This window comes from Palaemon carinicauda, chromosome 42 (assembly GCF_036898095.1).
Source record: "Palaemon carinicauda isolate YSFRI2023 chromosome 42, ASM3689809v2, whole genome shotgun sequence".
In the NCBI taxonomy this organism is placed as follows: Eukaryota; Metazoa; Arthropoda; class Malacostraca; order Decapoda; family Palaemonidae; genus Palaemon; species Palaemon carinicauda.
Genome location: NC_090766.1, coordinates 58,079,612 through 58,098,538, shown reverse-complemented (window position 1 = coordinate 58,098,538; position 18,927 = coordinate 58,079,612). Strand labels below are relative to the sequence as shown.

Sequence of the window (18,927 nt, the reverse complement as noted above, 5' to 3'; positions counted from 1 at the left end):
TATATATATATATATATATATATATATATATATATATATATATATATAATATATATATATATATATATATATATATATATATATATATATATACTGTAGCTTTTATCTTAACAATACTGTAAGAAATCCTTCTTATAGATTTTTTTTATAAAATACTGTACAAAATTTCTTTTATGGATAAATAAAACAATAAAAAGTTGTTAAAGTTTTGATAATTTTCTATGACTGTAGTATTTACTACTGTACTATGCATAGCTTACTGTTTTCAGTATTTTCCGAATGATGTAGAATTATTTCCTATAGATACAAAATCAAAAAAGGGTTTTCAAGGTTTGATACAGTACGTATCTAGCAATAGTTAAAAATTACAGTATAGTACTGTATATCCATGATGACACTCCCACACGTAAACACGGCCACTAGGCGCAAGTGTGCAATAGGCTGCTGTACGATAATCACGCTTTTTTTGCCCTGAGCGGTCATTTCACTAATGATAATTTTTCAAAGTTGATATAATTTCTTTATGCTTATAATTCGTAATTATAGTTAAAAGTAGGGATATTAATTAAATGGTTGAGTAAAAAAAACAATTAATACTACTATTATTTAATTTCAAATGGCTACATAATACTGAATATTCTAATGGGTTCTTTTTATCTTCAATCGTAAATCTTACGCCTGGATAAGCAACAAAAGGAAAGGGATAGGTCTCTCTCTCTCTCTCTCTCTCTCTCTCTCTCTCTCTCTCTCTCTCTCTCTCTCTCTCTCTCTCTCTCTCTCTCTCTCTCTCTCTCTCTCTTCATATCGTTTCCTGTATAGTTTTCAAATATGTTCGTCATACATTTGTACATTATTTATCCACTTTATTCTCTCTCTCTCTCTCTCTCTCTCTCTCTCTCTCTCTCTCTCTCTCTCTCTCTCTCTCTCTCTCTCTCGCGGCGTTTCCTTTCCCTTTATAGTTTTGTGAAATTTCGTTGTCCAGTCATTCGGTAATGAGAAGTCATTTTCGCTTTCGACATCGAAAGAAAACTTTGTTTCTTCAATATACTCATCACTGGAGGATTCAGAACTAGTGCTCTCATTATCAAACAGGTTATCATTATCAAATTCCACAACAAGAATATCATTTATTTCATCTAAAGAAATAACCTTCCTCTTTAGACCGTTCATTACAAAAGGAACAACAAATAACCACTTATGCATGAACGCCCGAGCGCACTGATAGGAAACCAGTTCAAACCAGAGTTTTGTAACATCAAGCTACCTTCAGAAAAATAGTTGCCAGACATCATATAAGTTTCTATTCACAGTCCCCATATGCTGAGTGTTGCCAAGTGGTGATCCTATACTTACTATACGAGTAAAGTAACATCACGAGACTGACGGCTTGTAAAAGGCAATTAAATTCATGAACGGAATATACAGTTGACGGCGGTACCGAGTAGATCGTGGTGAACGGTTTATCACGTGGGTGACGCTTAACAGGTTAAAAAAACATTTTATATAGTTCGGTATTTTCTCTATCCATCCTCTCCCAGAAAACCTTCAAATGTGAATTATCGGAATGTGTGCAGATCTTGGCAGTGCGATAACTAGTTAGCGACTGAGAATAAAAAAAATAAAAAGCCCGATTGACGAATGGCGATGCTGATGAAGAGGATATCGAATACCGATTTTTCCCTAATTGATTTTTTCTACGTTCTGTCTAATCCAATGTACAGTACATTTTTATGTAAAGGGCGAACCCCAACATTTCTTGATGCTGCTACACTTTAATTATAGATATTTTACCACCTATTTATAATCTTTATTTATAATAACATCTTTAGTAAAAGCTCTTCAATATAACTTTCAGGAGTAAATGCGTTTATGATCGACGATGAAACGTAAAAAAAAAAAACGTTTTCCTTTTAAGAAGGCGTTTTTTTAGGAAACAAAAAACAACACGAAACAAAATTGCTCATATTTCATATATTTTGATTTTCTAAGGATAAATAAAACATTAATTATAACATTATTATTACATAGTACCTGGTAAGATATCTTTTGCCGCAAAAGTTAACCTATAGACAGTTGTTAAAATTGGTTAGCGAGTTCGTTATGATCGGCGATGGAACGTACTAAACAAGTAATGGGTTTGGTTGTGGTGACATGTTTGGCAGTAGCATGATATAAAATAGTCTTTATTTTGATGGTTTTTAATTTAAAGTTTAATGAATAAGGATTTTTCACCATAATCACAACGTAAGTATAAAAATTAATTAGTACAAATATGGAATATTATACATATAGGTGTTGGACAGTTAGGCTAGGCCTAGCGACAAGTTCACACAACAGATGGGCAAACCTTAACATTTTTCATCCAAAACTAGTCTTAAAATGTTTTAACAGAAATCTTTCTCTCACATTCCCCCCCCCCCCCCCTTCTCAGACATCGGGGAACCATCACCCCCCCCCCCCAATACAATTAAGAAAACAATAGATTTCCTACGCTTCGCGGTGCTTGACTCGCGGATTTAGAATGCTCCTCGCAAATACAGGAAAATTAATTTTTAAAAACTATCGATCGCGTAATTGAGGAATCGCGTAATTAGAACACGTGTAATTCGGGACCCTACTGTACTATGGTAGGGAGGCAGCAGTGGTAAAAATTCTGTCAAATTCTGCAAGATTGGTAATAGCCTGAGTGGCATTATCAACCTCATTTACACAAACATCACCTACCCTATTCTCCTCTGACTTTTTCCATAAATTAAAAAATATCTTACAACCTAAATCTATTACAAGAAAAGCTATCAAAAGAGAATTTCTTTAATGGCCTAAATCTTTTACATGAGCAGCTAATAGCTATAGATAATCCTTGATATTAACAACCGAAAGAGAATTACACTTCACAGAGATTACTCAAATGCCTCTTTAGCCACAGGCCTCCGACACAAAAAGACAGGATCGTTATTGCCTAACAATAAATCTCTTGAACAATCTTCACAAGAAAATATATTGAAGCCAGAAAACATCCACTTAAATTTAATAACTTTTCTATAAAATTTAATAAAAACACAAAATACAAATCTGAAGCCCAGGGAACATGTGCTTGAGCACCTAATGCAATGAGAGAACTGAAAAATAAGGGCTATGATCTACCGACATGAGAGTATTACCAAACACTACCGTATGATCTAAATACCGTACTACATTTGAGAGGTAGGGCAATTAAATGGAAAGAAAATGGGGCATTTTTAGTTTAAAGGTAGACATCAACATTTAATCTGCTGCTTTGCAAATACTATATCAGTCTTTCAAATTTCATGAGTCAGAATAAGGTTGCCAAGCTATATGAGCTGACTCATTTATTGGAGAGATTATTTTGTTTAAAACTAAATGCAACACATTGATAATTTTTATATAAAACTAATCACAGTATGTAGATTTCACTTTTAAACAGCCAATAAAAAGGGAACTTACCAGATGAGCCGTAATATGGTGCTTGCCAGTAAGTGTGATACATTTGTCAGCAATGTCTGATATATCAATCCCAGAAAATGTATGTCCTTCAGTTATGTCTAGATTTCCATTCACAGTTACAGGAGCCTACAATAAAAACATTCATATTGCATATCAAATTGTAAATTAAGAAAATGTTCACTTATACCTAGAACATTATCTTTAATCTTGATTTAAAAATAGAAAAAAAGGTTGTGTATTTAACTTTATCTTTAAAAAATACAAACGGAGAGAAAAGTCAATTTGCCTAAATTACTTGTCTCCTATTTTCCATGATGTCTCCTCAATTTGTGCTGACAAGAAAAACAATATTTATCTCATTTTATTGCTTTAACTTTTAATGACTTCTGAATGAATTCAATATAATACAACTAACCTAAAAACTGTACATAGACAATTAAATAACCTACTACTTACCTGGAAATAAAAATGCCCAAACAAAGTTTGAGGTTTGTCAACATTGAAATAGTCCAAAATATCGTAAGTATTGAGGGTGTCTGCCAAAACATCATCACTGCAAAAAATAGTTAAAGTTTCTAGAACACAATAGAACTCAAAACACAAAGATGTATGTCTATTGTAAAGTTTATACCTATTTGGTAGATTTATTTATAAAGTTTTTTCTCCTAGAATAGAGTAAAGCTCATATATGCTACATTTACGGTCGCAATAACCAAGAATATACAATCCACTCTCATTATCCATGATTAATTAGTTTATGATACTGGCCATGTATGGCAAAATCCTGAATATGAAACTAAGATTTTCTATATGAATACAAGCAAGTCTGTCTAATGTAACTCTTAACTCCCCAACTTTTTCATATTCAAAGTAAATCAACTATTTTACAAACAAAATTAATAACTATTAACTAGGCATTTTACATCAAATAACCCGAATTCAAGAATGAAATTAACATCAATATATTGTGAATTGTTGTGAGAAATTCGTGGATAAATACATTTCCCATTGTCGGTTCAAGCTTAAAACAAATTCTATTTCATCAGCTTACTATTTTAGCAGACAAAATTATAGCAATCTAAAAATTTTTAGTTTTTCAAAAAATTTATTATACTTCATTAAAGCATTTTGTACTGTTGTATTTAATTTCATGTGATCCTAATATTCAATAATTACTGGCTTTTTCACATTTTATTTGTCATACTGTATGCTGATCTCTAGCTCTCCCTATTGAGAATATGTGAACAAGGGAATAACACTATTTTTCTTTAAGATTTCTTAACATGTTCAAAACTTCATAATAAATATTACAACAGCACCAATGTAATGAGCAATCATAGTGCGTGCATTATAAGAATATGTTCTGTCTGTACAGGTAGTCGCCGACTTACGACATATGCGACTTATGACTGTTCGACGACTTTTTTCACTGTGATGACATCACAAGTATGTCTGAAATAGTACACTAATAGGAAAAATTTTCCTTGGAAATAATCTATTTTCTTGTATAAAATTTAACTGTTCTATCGTCGTAAGTTTTTTATTTTCTTTTATTGTTAATATACAGTATCCAATACAAAGCATGTTTTTATTCTATCAAAACATGTTTGCATTCCATTTTTTAATTTTGGGTGCATTTTAATAATCAACAATTACTTCCTTTTTACTTTTAGTAGTCAACAACTGATCTGAAGGTCACACTACTGTATTGCAATTATGAGCACACATGAATAATAAATGGCATAATTTATATAATTTCTTAACTTATTCAAAATATCTTCATAATGAATATTATATCAGCACCAGTATGTTATAGAAGATGTTATAGAATATTATAGTTTTCATACAGTTCATTTATAGCCATCATTATTATTTATCCCATGAATATCACAAGATAAATTATTTCATTTTTATACATGAAAATAGATTATTTCTTAGGAAATAGTGCCCTATTAGTGTACTGTTCATCATTATTATTATTACTAGCTAAGCTACAACCCTAGTTGGAAAAGCAAGATGCTATAAGCCCAAGGGCTCCAACAGGGAAAAATAGCCCAGTGAGGAAAGGAAATAAGGAAATAAACGATATAAGAAGTAATGAAAATTAAAATAAAATATTTTTAAAACATTAACAACATTAAAACAGATATTTGATATATAAACTATAAAAGGACTTAAGTAAGCATGTTCAACATAAAAACATTTGTTGCGAGTTTGAACTTTTGAAGTTCTACTGATTCAACTACCCAATTAGGAAGATCAATTCCACAACTTGGTCACAAATGGAATCAAACTTCTAGAGGAGTACTGTGTAGTATTGAGCCTCATGACTTGTGACGTCATCACATTGAAAAAGTGGTCGTAACATTGAACAATAGTAAGTCACACAGGTCGTAAGTCGATGACTACCTGTACAAGCATGCAAATTCTTTGAACATTTATCAAAAGGCCAGGTCTACATTAAGGAATAATTCAGAAACAGAAAATATAAGAATACCAACCTAAATTCCACATTATCTAGATAAACAGGTACTTCAACCGTTTGAGGAATAGAATGTCTCCAAAATCTTTCTTGTATTCCTTCCAAAGGAATGCCATTTATACTAACTGCCTTCACATCATGTAGTACCTTAGTAAAAGAAATGTGTATTATTTATAGCGTTAGTATTCAAAATAATTTACGTTTATACTTCATAAAAAAATAAAAAAATAAGAAGATATGAAAACAAATGATTAAAACAAGGTCTCATTTGATATTATGAGAAAATAGAAAAGATTAACGACCGGCTTGAAACATGTTTCAGACCATAAGAGGTGATACCTAGATGTTTATTAATATTGCTGAATGAAGAATATTTTATACTTAAGACCCCTGAAGGATTTTCCCCATGTCTCAAAGCTGTCAAATATCTCATCCCCAAGCAACCATATTCTTCAGTTCAGTTCTGTAAGTGATCAGTCTTTTGGGTTCTGGATATGACACACTGCATTTGGGGATTTTAGTTGACAAGGACTTCAACATTGCTCAGCAGCTATAATCCTAGGTCAGTTGAGTCACAAGCACATTCAGAACATGGGATTAGTTCACTCATTATACATTAGGATTACTCTCGAAAAGGTACAATTTTCTTTATTTACAGAATGGTTTTCCTTCAAATTTTTTGCTTCCAGAACCCATTTCTGATAAGAATTCTTATGCAGAGATTCATTGATATCAGAAGTCCACAACCTAGGAAGTCATACAGTAATTAAAACTTAATACTTCAAAAACTAAACTTATGGGGTGTGACTTGGCCCATTAAATGTTATTTTGGATTAGTTCAAACTCCTTATTTTTAGTTTTTGGACCAATTTCATTTTTCATTTAAAAAAGTGGAAAAAGAATTATGTGCGCTAAAATTTGTACTTTGGAAATTTTCAAAACCACATAAACGTTAAAATAGCCTAACTAATACTCAAACCTTAATAAACTTAAATACAGTAACTATAATTAATCATTGTATAAGATGTCTAGAGCTAAATAACAAGACTAAAATTAGTATGAGGAACTAATTGGAAGTCGTCAAGTAAGCATGAAGTTCTCGGAGGTAGCAACACCAAAATGGCTGCCAGGGGAGAGGTATCATACAACACTATACGAGACTAAAATTAACAATATTATCAAAATTTTACGAGTGTCGCTACCTCAGCTCATCAAAATTGATAATTGCAATACTTAACTTGGGAGTAGGAGTCTCCAGAAGCTCAGACATCTTCACTAAACACAAAATAAAGGTTCCGCACACAAAAACGCGTGTTGATATCATGGTGCTATAGAAGGAATGATGGGAGAAGCGTGGGTAGTGGTAGTGGTGGTGGTGGTGGTGGTGGTGGTGGTGGTGGTGGTGGTGGTGGTGGTGGTGGTGGTGGTGGTGGTGGTGGGGGGGGGGGGGGGCACTAGCCGTAGTAGCGGGCAGTAGTCGGATGTAGAACGGCACCTAGTAGTATCGGGGGATATTGAGGAAGGAGAAGTGTAGTTGGTAAGGGACCTCTTGTAGTGGTTCTAACACGCCCCAGTTTCTATACCGACACCCTATAAGGGTGAGCGAGCTGGATATATTCCTGGCATTCCATGCCACTTTTTCTCTGGTATATCTAGCAGTATTTATACCTTAGAAATGGTGCTATAAGGAGCATTTCACTGGGCGACACAGGTCCCTCGCCCAGAAATAGATTTTTCCGTTGTCAAAATCCCTTTTTTTTTCTATACGTTGGCATATTTTATCGATGTACAGAAGTCACTTTCATAGGAACTATTTTTCATATAGACTTTTTTAATCAAATAGTAAATGTAAAGGTTATAGGCTATAAAATTCTCTAAATTGCCATATTTGAATGACAAAAATCGGTCGATATTAAAAAGTAATAGTAATTCTTCTCCGAATATTCATGTTTTGAGAAGTTGGGCTTCAAAATATTTTTATAGACATTGATTGAATAGACTTAAGTATGTATAAGTATGGGTTTTTACCTGTAATTTCCTTCACCACTGGGGATCATGAGGACATATTCAGCATATTTTAGGGTTATTTACTAACCAGTGGTGAGCCCTGTTAGGTATAATCTCTCAAAGGGAGGATTATTAAATATGTTTTAAGTGCTTAAAATTATTACTATGTTGTAAGTAGTAATATTCATTATTATCATCATCATTACTCTGGTCTGATTATGTAAATGCTCAGTCATAAAATGTCGGTAATGTAACAGAATTGTGAATGCCGGTGAATTTGGTGTACCAAATACCAAAAACTAAATGTGTTGTGTTTTAGCATGACAACATAGAAATTAAATGTATGAAAAATCATGTTGCTCGTACTATTTGGAAGACTAGAAGAAAGCCGTGTGTTATAACCAAAAGGTGTTATATAGTGGGAAGATGGCACAAAATGACACTCACTCTGGTTGAACAAGAGGCAAAGAAGGCAACCTTGTCTGGTCACTACTTGTCTACAGAAGATATGCTTCCCCTCGATTTCCGAATGCGATTTCTCCGTCAGTATCTCAGTTCTCTCTCGTAGCTCATACCTCATTCTATACTAGACGTGTTTATATCTAGTACCATTTCTGAGTGTTGATGAATAGATCAGTATTTTTGTTACTTGATCTATTCCCGTAAGAGTTATGGCTAGCACAATTTTTAGCCGGAATTATCGATAACTGCTATTACCGAGTAACTTGTATAAGAGATTTTTTAAACTAATAGTATAGATGTTTTCTCTATCAAAAATGCAATAACCTGAACTTCCAAAATTCCAAACAGAGGTCATGAGTCGCACCACTCAATAGGCATACTTACAGTTAGAGGATTGGTAAGTGAAGCACTGCCTTTAATGAATATGTTTTGAGCCTGACTCTCCAGACTTCTCCCTAATTCTGAAATGTCATAGTGATTTATGAGGGTTCCTTCAGTCATCATCACACCACTCTCACCATGCACTAATACATCCTGTGCAAAGCCAATGTGACCTGAAAACAACAACACTATTGTTAAACATAATATTGCAGGCATCTATTATAATCTTAAATGGATGACAAAAGTTCACCTAACACTCTCTCTAACATTTTTGTCACTTAACTATGTAGTAATCAGAAATTTTGTAACCACATAAGAAAATATAATATACAGTATAATTATCTAATCAAACTTATTTCTACTGATGATATGTTACTTTAACATGCAGTTTTTGTCACATCTAAATTTCATAAACCAAGAGAACTCTCTCAGAGTACAATAAAGGGGACCAGCTGCCATGACTTTTCTTGAATATTTTTTCAGATATTGAAAATAGTTACTTGGTGTATGTGGAGGAAAACATAACATCCCAAGATGTTTCATTTGATCATCTTTATAAATAATGGTGATATAGATCTTACATCCTTTGGGAATTCTAATAATGTCATCTGCATTCGTAAGTTAGACAGATGTATAATTTGTATGCCCATATTGGTACACCCATAATGATTATGTTTTTTTCTTTTTCCTCATGTGTGTGTCAGGTATACACATTCAAAGGAGAAATGCCAACCTTCACGAAATTATGACAGCAGTGGCAGCTCAATTAAGCGAGATGCCATAGATATTTTAAGAGTAATTAATGCACATCACTTTGTTTACCATTATGAACACAGTTTTTCTGCAGGTTTTTCAAGTTTTTTGCCTTATATAATTCTAATCAACATAAAAAAACATACAAGTTACTGAAGACATCTTCATTTAGCATGAAGAGAAAGAACCTAACTCTGATGCGTCATGGCATACCGGGTGGGATATCAGCCAATTCACCACCTGTGTGTGTGGGGGGGGGAGCCATGATGCAAGAAACGGTTACGGAACAGATGGAAAATATAACCAAATTAGAATTAAACTACATGTAGCGTAATTTTGATATTACCGTATATAATCGCGTAACATGTGAGTATTGAAGACTAATTTTGAAGATAAATTCTAGGGGGTCGTATCATACACAAGATATAAAATTAGCACAAGCATTTTTGGACTACGCTATGTCGTTGTACAAACTGTATAGCCATTTACTGTGGTAAAATACACAGCTATATTTGAAATAAACCCGATTTTGATTAAACTGATGTTTTACTTCACTGTATCCAATAATAATGCATGCAATATTCACATTTTAGTATCGTATTTATATATAACACCATAGTGAATTATAATCTTTTCCATTGTTTACATTTATAAGTCAATTGACAGCCCATGATGCTTTCCAAATCAGCTGATTAAGGCAAACTACCGAAGGATATTTCATATTTCCTAAAAGAAACAATTATTACTTTATCATTTCCCAATTAGCAAACTAATTTTAATAGTTTAATTTCAAATACTTCTCTCATATTTTATATTTTATTTACTATCGAGTTGAATTGCATATATAAGTTAACCGGAGTTTCATTTTTGTTTGATGCACGATAATTTGTTTTTTGTTTTTTATAAAACTTAGGAAATTATTTATATTGTGCTATAAAAAACTATATTCTGTTTTCAGATACTTTGTAACTTTACCTTCAAAATTCAGCATTTACATTAAACATGCGATTTGCAAATTCATAAGTTCCCAATAAATTTCCCTTTTGTTTCACCAGTTTTGGACACAGCTTTCCCAAATTCCAAACAGAATAGTGGCTATGAATTTTATTTTCTCTCCTTCATTTACAGTTTGTTAGTTTATATTTGGCAGTATATGTGCTTGATATTTTCTCCATAGTGTATGCAGGTATAATGTAAAAACAGTCACTTATGCTACTTTGTTTACTATTGTACGATGATTGAAATGCAAACAGCTGCGCTCTGATTCGATTGTCCATAAAAAAAAAATTTGTTATTGTGGCTGTATTAGTTTATACAATGATTATAAAGTTACTAATGACACTTTTATCCTTATCTTTGAATTTTCTAACCCATCGAAGTAGAAGATGGGATAAAGAAAATGGAGTAAAAAGGTTAGTCTATTGTAATTTGGTTTCTCAAAAAGTAACTCTTGAGATATATGACAATCATATTTTATGGGTGGAAAAACAGGGGTTGCACAATACACAAATCGGCAGTTACAAGAGTATATACGGTACTACTTTAATTTTTCAGAGGAAAACTGAAATTGCATTAAAAATCTTTGGATGCTCATAACTCGAAAACATACTTATCCTCATAGAATTCTCTCAATCTTCATTATTTGTTATTCTATTTTAAAAGTAAATAATTAGTAGAAAGAGAAAAAATTTGATTTTATATCAACTTTAACATGAGAATTTTATTTATGAAATTATTTAAGCTTTAGAAATTAGGTAATCCTTTAAATTATTTTTTTAAAAAGTTTCTAAATTCCCTAAAGTCAAATAAAAGCAGGTATAACTAAGTTATCATATCACAATTTTCATAATTGAATTGACATTCTCGAAGTTAAGAATATAAAAATTCAAAATATCACATCTTATCAAAGAATAAAGCATTGGTGTGAATGACAAAATTGTAGTATGAAGAAATCATATATAAAACACATGTAGAAGTTAAGACTTTTCTAAGTATGGTAAATTTGAGTAGATGGCAGCTGTTTCCCATTAGAATCTATCAAAATTCACACGCCACAAAAAAATTTCAATTGGGGTCATTTCAATGTTCTCTCTTTTCAAGTTTTCTTAATCAGGGCGAGTATTTGTCATGCTATCAGTGGCAGTTGGTTTGCTTCCAAAATGACCATAAAAATTGATCCCATTAGATGTCAAAGGCCCTTTTTTTGTATCATGGTCTTTCACAGAGTCATGGGTTTTAGCTCCCTTGCTTGGTATCCTAATATATGCCTTAATTTACCACCATACTTGTGAAATGCAGTTTTTCTCTCTCATCTAGAAGGGTAATTAATTGGAGTTTATCCTGTTCGAAGCAAGCTTCATGAATGCCTCGAAATATGACTCGGTTGTCACAAGTTGATTCGTGTATTTAGTTAGGAACACAAGATGCTATCTTAATTATTTTCTTTTATGAATTATCATCATCATTACTACTAATACTAGCCAAGCTACATCCCTATTGGGAAAGCAAAATGCTGCAAGCCCAAAAGCTCAAACATAAAGAGTAGCCCAGTTCCTTAAGGAAGGGAGAAGTAATGAATAAAATTTAATGAGAAAAATGAATTATAATATATATTAAAAATTAGTAACACCGTTTAATAGATAAGTCATATATAAAAAATATGAAATTCTCATTTAATTTTGTTAACCTGTTCAACAGAAAAGTATTTGCAACAAGTTTTTATTCTGAAGAACCACCAATTCAACAACCAGATTAGGAAGATTATTCCACAATTTAGTAACAGCTGGAATGAAACTTCTAGAATAATATCCTCTATAGTATTAAGCCTTATGATGGAGATGGCATAACTGTCAGAATAACTGCATACTTGGTACTACATACTGGATGGTACAGTCTTGGAAGATCTGAATTAAAAGGATGATACGAATGATGAAAAGTCTCATTCAACAAGCACAAAGAAATAACTGAATGACTTTGCCAGAGATTGATATCAAGATCAGGGATAAGGAATTTAATAGACCCAAAGATTTTGTCCAACATATCAAGATGAGAGTTGGCAGCTGAGTAACAGACAGAACAATATTCAAAACATGACAGAAAGAACTGATTAAAAGATTCCTCATTAAATGTTTTCATCATTAAAAGATTTCCACACGATAGATTAATCACCAAAAATTTTATTTACAATATAATATAAGAGACAGACAGACCAGATTTTACCCCCTTTTGTATAATTTGTAGAAGTAATCAATCTAACAGAATAAGGAATATTTTGGACAGTGATTTTCTATCGAGTTAAAGCTAGTTCTAGAATTATTAAAAATCTTAAAATACTGTCCGAGTATTTTTCTATAATCATAAATATTCAATTGAATTCTAATACAAAAACAGTAGGGCAAATTAAAATTTTATCTAGTCTCTTAATGAAAACCATGTTATATTTTGGGACATTTTAAATAGGGATGGTCAGCAATTAAAAAAAACAGGACACATGACAGATTGCTTTTTGTTTACTATCAAGTTTCTCATCTGAAGATTAAATAAAATTATAAATAGCAAAAAATCATTTATCAAAATTATTGAAAAATATTAGAACTAACATTTTCAAATGCTGTAGAGTATCTATTTTCTTATTTACACTACATGAATATCACTCATACAAACATGTATTCTTGTTAAAAATATCACTTATTACCAAACTTTGCAATTATAACACACTTACCTTTGATCACTTGATCCTTGTCTATTATCACAGCATCTCTCTGTAAGTCTACACCATTTATGTTATCGCAAAGAAGTTCCTCAGAGATCACAGCCTTTTTAATATAGTATTTTCCAAGAATGGGTCCTTTTGAATCTAAATCAACTAAGTTACTCATACGAATACCATTGATAAAGTCAACGCTTGAAGCTTCGCCAATAACCAAGTCATTTTCATATGTAAGAATTCCTGTCAAAAAAATAGAATATTCTAAAAATTTTTACAAATTCAGTCACTTTTACAATAAAACTTTCAGTAAATTACACCAATTACTACAATTCAATTTCAAGACATAAAAAGATACAGGTATTTCACACAAAAGAGAGATTTTGACAAAGGAAAAATCTATTTCTGGGGAGAGACCTGTGACGCCCGGTGAAAAGGGTCCTTCTTTACACTTTTCTAATATAAATCTTCCAAATATACTAGAGAAAGATAAAAGCATGGAATGCAGAGGTTACAACCCTCGCGCGATCACCTTGTGGGTGTCGTGTATTAAACAAGGGCGTGTGAAAACCACTATTCACAGGCTGTCTTCCATTTAGATAATCCCTTCATCAAAGGGGAGGGCCGTGACAGGCCCTAGAGAATACAGTTGGACTACCCCACCGACACCTACTACTCGCGCTCTCCAGGTCATCCTTCTGCAAGAACATATGGCTTGGCAAGGAAAGGGTGGGTCCGTACAAAAATAACCGGGAAGGGTTTCACCGGGCGTCACAGGTCTCTCCCCAGAAAGAGATTTTTCCTTCGTCAAAATCCCTTTTCTGGGTCGATCTGTGACGGCCGGTGAAAAAGTACCAGAGAATGCCTTCCAAGCCCAATAAAGTAATAACATAATGCGGAGAATACAATCACCATGTACGACAATAATATAATATAATAATGTAAGAAACGTCCAATTACCAACTAGCCAAATGACATAGGGAGCGTAAGGCTAAATAACTAAGACGACAAGGAATCAACTGAGTGTCGAATCGCAACAGGCATCAAACCTTACATGTCTAAGCATATCTAAACCTTAAAGGAACGGTAACTACAATAACAGTTAAACCATAGGAATTAAACATGGCAAATATCATAGGGCTAACGAACTACCCAGGAGAGTGGCGACGTGGTGTGAGTGGCGGGTAGGAGGGAGAAGAGAAGAGATGGAAGAAAGGAAGAAGCAGAGATTAATGGAGAGGGAAAAGGCTCCCCGCTGCCATCGTCGGGTATTTAAGGGCCTGTAAGATCTATAGATAGTGGCGTTTGACAACCATAGGGGATTTCCAACCCGTATATTTTTTAAAAATCATCAAAGTCCCTGTTCTGGAAGTAATTGATGTAGGTATCTACTCTCCGTATATCATGAGCCTGGGGAAATGATTCCGGATTAGTATGTTTAAAGAAGTAGAGGATTTGTTGCCTGATACCGTGAATGGAAATAGTACCTCCTTGTTCCCCGATAACCAAGGGGCCAGACGAGCGGGTGGCAGTTCTAGCTAAAAAAGGCCTTGAGAGTAGTGACTGAACACAGAGAAAAGATCCTGGGGAAGAAGAATAATCTTCCGAGGGGAGCACCTATTTTGCGGATCCTCATTTCTTAGCTAGGAAAGCATTGTCTGGAGAAAGGAGTTCTTCGGCTGAAGGGAGGAAATCTATGTTTTCCGGGTTCGTGAGAGAGCTGCTAGTTCTGATATTCCATCACCTGAGGCCAAAGCCGTTAGAAATAAAGTCTTCCTAAGAGGAGTGATAAGAGCAGGATTCATTGTCCGTGTCCGGCGCAAGTTTTGAGGACACCGTTCATAGACCAGAGTCTTTTTGTGGCCAAACCGAAGGTCAAAGCCTAGCACATGTTTTTGGAATAGATGAGAAATAGGAATCAGCTAGGTTAATGTTAAACCCAACAAGGAAGATCTTCCTCAAAGCTGACTTGATGGTGGTTAAAGTGCTAACTGTTAGGCCTTTGCCAAATAAGAACCTCAAGAAAGAGATGTCTATATTCGGACACATACGAGTATGGTCTGAACTCTTAGGGAATCTGCTAGTTGTTAACGGCCGAATCATATTGGCGAATTGTCGAGTCCCTTTTGTCTGATTCGATGAAGAGATCGATTTCCGGTTCAATGTTCGCGTCTCTACGAGCTGCAAACTTCCTGTAGTCCACAACGTCAGAGTTTTGGCTATCCTTGAGCAATCTGACACAGTGAGTTTGGATTACTTGAGTCAGTTTGGGGAACGGAATCCGGAAGGGACGGAGTTTCAACTGGAGGAGGAGAGGAAACCAACTGTTCTTGGCCAGTGAGGTGGTACTAAAGCCACTGCCCCCCGGAAAGAGCGTAGTTTGTGTAAAAGTCTCATTAGAAGATTCACTGGGGGAAATAGGTAAACCTTCTTCTAATGGTTCCTGAGTATCCACCGGAATGAAATTATGTCTAGAGACCATTCTGACTCCAGTGGTTTCGTCCTGGCTAGTGAGTCCGCTCTCACATTCTGGACTCCCGCAAGGTGAGTTACTGACAGGATCCAGTTCTTTTCTGTTGGCCAGGCAAAGATAGTGACCAGGATCCGATTCAGGTTGGGTGACTTGGATCCTCCCCTGTTGACGCAGTGTACTACGTCTGTGCAGGCTGACACTACTGTACTTTGATGTGGCTCGACCTCGGAGGAGAGTGTCTCTTCAGGGTCAAGAACACTGCCATGGCTTCGAGAACATTGATATGGGTTTGTTTCATGCGGGTGACCAAGACCCCTGAAACATCTGATGTTCGGAGTAATCCCCCCATCCACTTAGAGGCGCGGCTGTATGGAATGTCTCTTGTGGAGGTGGGAATTGTAGAGGAACTGATTTGGAGAGGTTCTTCGGTTCGGACCATGGGCGTAGTCTCATTTTCAAGACAGAGGGGATCTTCGAGACCTTGTCTCTTAAAGGTACTGTAGCTCTCTTTCTCCAAACTCGATTGATGTCTTTGAATTTTTGTTATTGAAGTGAATTGGAGAAGGCCGATGATACTTTCTAAGGTTCTTCTGGACATCTGTTTGTGTTTGAGAAAATTCTTGACCTTGGAAGCTATTCCTCTTACCTTTTTGGAAGGGAGAGACAAAGTGTTCTTCGAAAGGTCCCACTGAATGTCTAACCATTCTAAGTGGCCTGATGGTTGCAGGCGAGACTTGGAGATTGACCCGAAATCACAGGTTGTCGAGAAATCGAAGTACTTCCTTCGTAGCTCTGTTGCCTTCTATGGCCGACCGGGCCCAAATGAGCAAACCGTCCAGATAAGCCATGATCTGTATCTCTTGGTTCCTGAGTTGTTCTAACACTGTCTCTCCCAGTTTCGTGAATATCCTGGGATCAATGTTGAGGCCAAAGGGCATGTCTTGAACGCAAAGGCTTTCCTGCCTAGGCGGAAACCCAGATAAGAAGAGAAGTTTCGAGCTATAGGCACATGATAATAGTCGTCGGTAAGATCGACAGAGGTGGTGACGGCCCCACGGGGAAGTAAGGTCCGTACCTGAGAGATAGTCAATATCCGGAACTTGTCGCAGAGAATGTAAGAGTTTAGCTTTGACAAGTCCCGGTCCACTCTCAATGCCGACAAGCCTTTCTTCGGAATTGTGAACAGGCGGCCTTGGAACTTCGGTGATCGGTCCCGTTTGATTGCTTTCTTCTTGAGTAACTCTGTGGTGTACTTTTTCAGGATGGGAGTGCATTTCTGGGAGAAGGTCACTGGTGGAGGAGGAGGACCGTGTGGCCATTTCCAACTCAAACCTTTAGAGATTATGCTATGAGCCCACGGACCGAAGGTCCAATGGTCTTGAAAGTGGTAAAGTCTCTCCCCTACCGGGACCACCTCATTGTGAGAGAGTGAACCTAGGTCCTTTCCTTCCCCGAGCCCCCTTTTTTCTAGGTCCGCCTCGATGGCGGAACTGCCTTCTACTCCTGTATCTTCCTCTCTGGTGTCCGCGAAAGGAACCTGAGGGTTCGGAGCTAGGGCTGTATGCAGGCAAGGGCATCCAAACGGGGTTGGGCTGTGTACCTGGGGAATCAGTGAGGTAGCCCACCTGATGAGGGGGGATCCGGATGCATAGGCGTCGAATCAGAGGAAGACAGTGATGACGAGTGGGTAACTGACTATTGATGGCAGTGACCCCGGTTCGTTTTGTAGAGGGCAACTCTCTGCTTCTTCTTGAAGAAAGCTTGCTTTTGGTCTTCAACCTTCTTTCTGGCAGTGAGGCCCCGCCTTTCCTGCACTTTTGGGTTGCTCTCGTATCATCTTGTAGAACCTTGTTCACCTCCTCCTGAAGGAAGAGGGTTTTACCCCATCAGGAGGAAACTATCAGCCTGCTCGATTCCTGTCTGATAGAGGCCTCAGACAGAACGTATTTCCTACAACTAACCCGATCAGACCACCAAACGTGTAGGTCGAATTGGAAGGGCAGAGATTGGTTCTTCATGAATATCCGAAACAAAGTCTCAGTGGGATGAATCGAGGCTAGGGTCTCCCCGAGGTGGGGTCCAGCTCTTTAAGAGCCGGCATGGCCGAACCTTCTTTGTCAGCTTGAATAGTAAGACCTGTCCATTTATCTGTAATAGGCAAGGCAACAATGAGAGCAGTTGTAGATATGGCGTATTCCCCATTGTGTGGGGTGAGCTTGGAATTAGCGTACCCCCCAGACCGACAACATCCTGGTCCAGACAGATCGGGCCTGCCCTTTAGGAAATAATACCGTTACCTTCGGTACCTTGTCTAACCTAACCAAGGCAAGCTCTTTCAATCGAACGAATCCGTTGAATGGAAATCTAGTCCCTGAGAGTAAATTCTAGGTCCTCCAGAGGGCGGACGTCTATGCCATCCAGAGTTATGGTACCAGCTATATATGGGACATGTAAGGCAAATTTCTATGTGTTGTTTTTATCGAAGGAGGTTACTTCGATACGCCTGGGGCTGTAGGGGGAGTTATCCGAGTTCCTGAACGGATCCGACTCACCGCCATATCTTTGAGCTCCGTCATAGTCCCTTGGCTTGCCCTAGAATGTGTTGTATCTGCTCTTTAACCCTACCCCTGGCTTTTAGCAGTCACGGTTTTATGCAAGGTAATATGAACATCAGGATTCTTTGAGGGTCCTAGGTCGGTGACGCAAGTAATTGCAAAGCTGAAGGCTCAAAACTCATCACCACCTACCTGCCCGTCCATGGGGTCGATGTCCAACCCTAGAGAGGACACTCCGAGGAGATAGGGTCCTCTAGATGGAGCATTCCTTCCAAACCTTGATACCCAAGGGCGGAGAGCCGCTCTTGCAGGCCGGAGAGATTCATCATCATCCTGAAAGAAGTGAGGGGATTAGCGATGAAGGAGAAGACCGTTCTCCTCAATAAGCAAAGCATACATAAATCCGGATCAAATTAAATCATCGCCAAAGTATACCAAAAAAAACATATTAGAATCAACTTACATCATGGGTCAGGAGTAGGGAGGACAGCTCGTAGCAGAGCGTGCATGACTCCGGGAACCATACCATGTAGGCGGACCTTCTGTAAAAGAAAGAAGACATAAGTCTGGATGTTCCTTGAAACTCTGGTTAGTGATCCTATTCACAGGCTGGGATCAACCGTATAACTATAACTAATAATAA

General features: G+C 36.3%; 1 protein-coding gene across 1 annotated transcript in view; it reads right to left on the bottom strand.

The window, feature by feature from the left end:
• Positions 1-18,927, bottom strand: part of LOC137633353 (uncharacterized) — a 224,657-nt gene that overhangs the window by 99,126 nt on the left and 106,604 nt on the right. The window contains exons 17-21 of the mRNA XM_068365605.1: positions 13,272-13,499; positions 8,801-8,970; positions 5,967-6,094; positions 3,922-4,018; positions 3,466-3,591 (exon numbers count right to left, since the gene is read on the bottom strand). Coding sequence (XP_068221706.1) covers positions 3,466-3,591; positions 3,922-4,018; positions 5,967-6,094; positions 8,801-8,970; positions 13,272-13,499 — 749 coding nt within the window. The remainder of the gene's footprint in view (positions 1-3,465; positions 3,592-3,921; positions 4,019-5,966; positions 6,095-8,800; positions 8,971-13,271; positions 13,500-18,927) is intronic.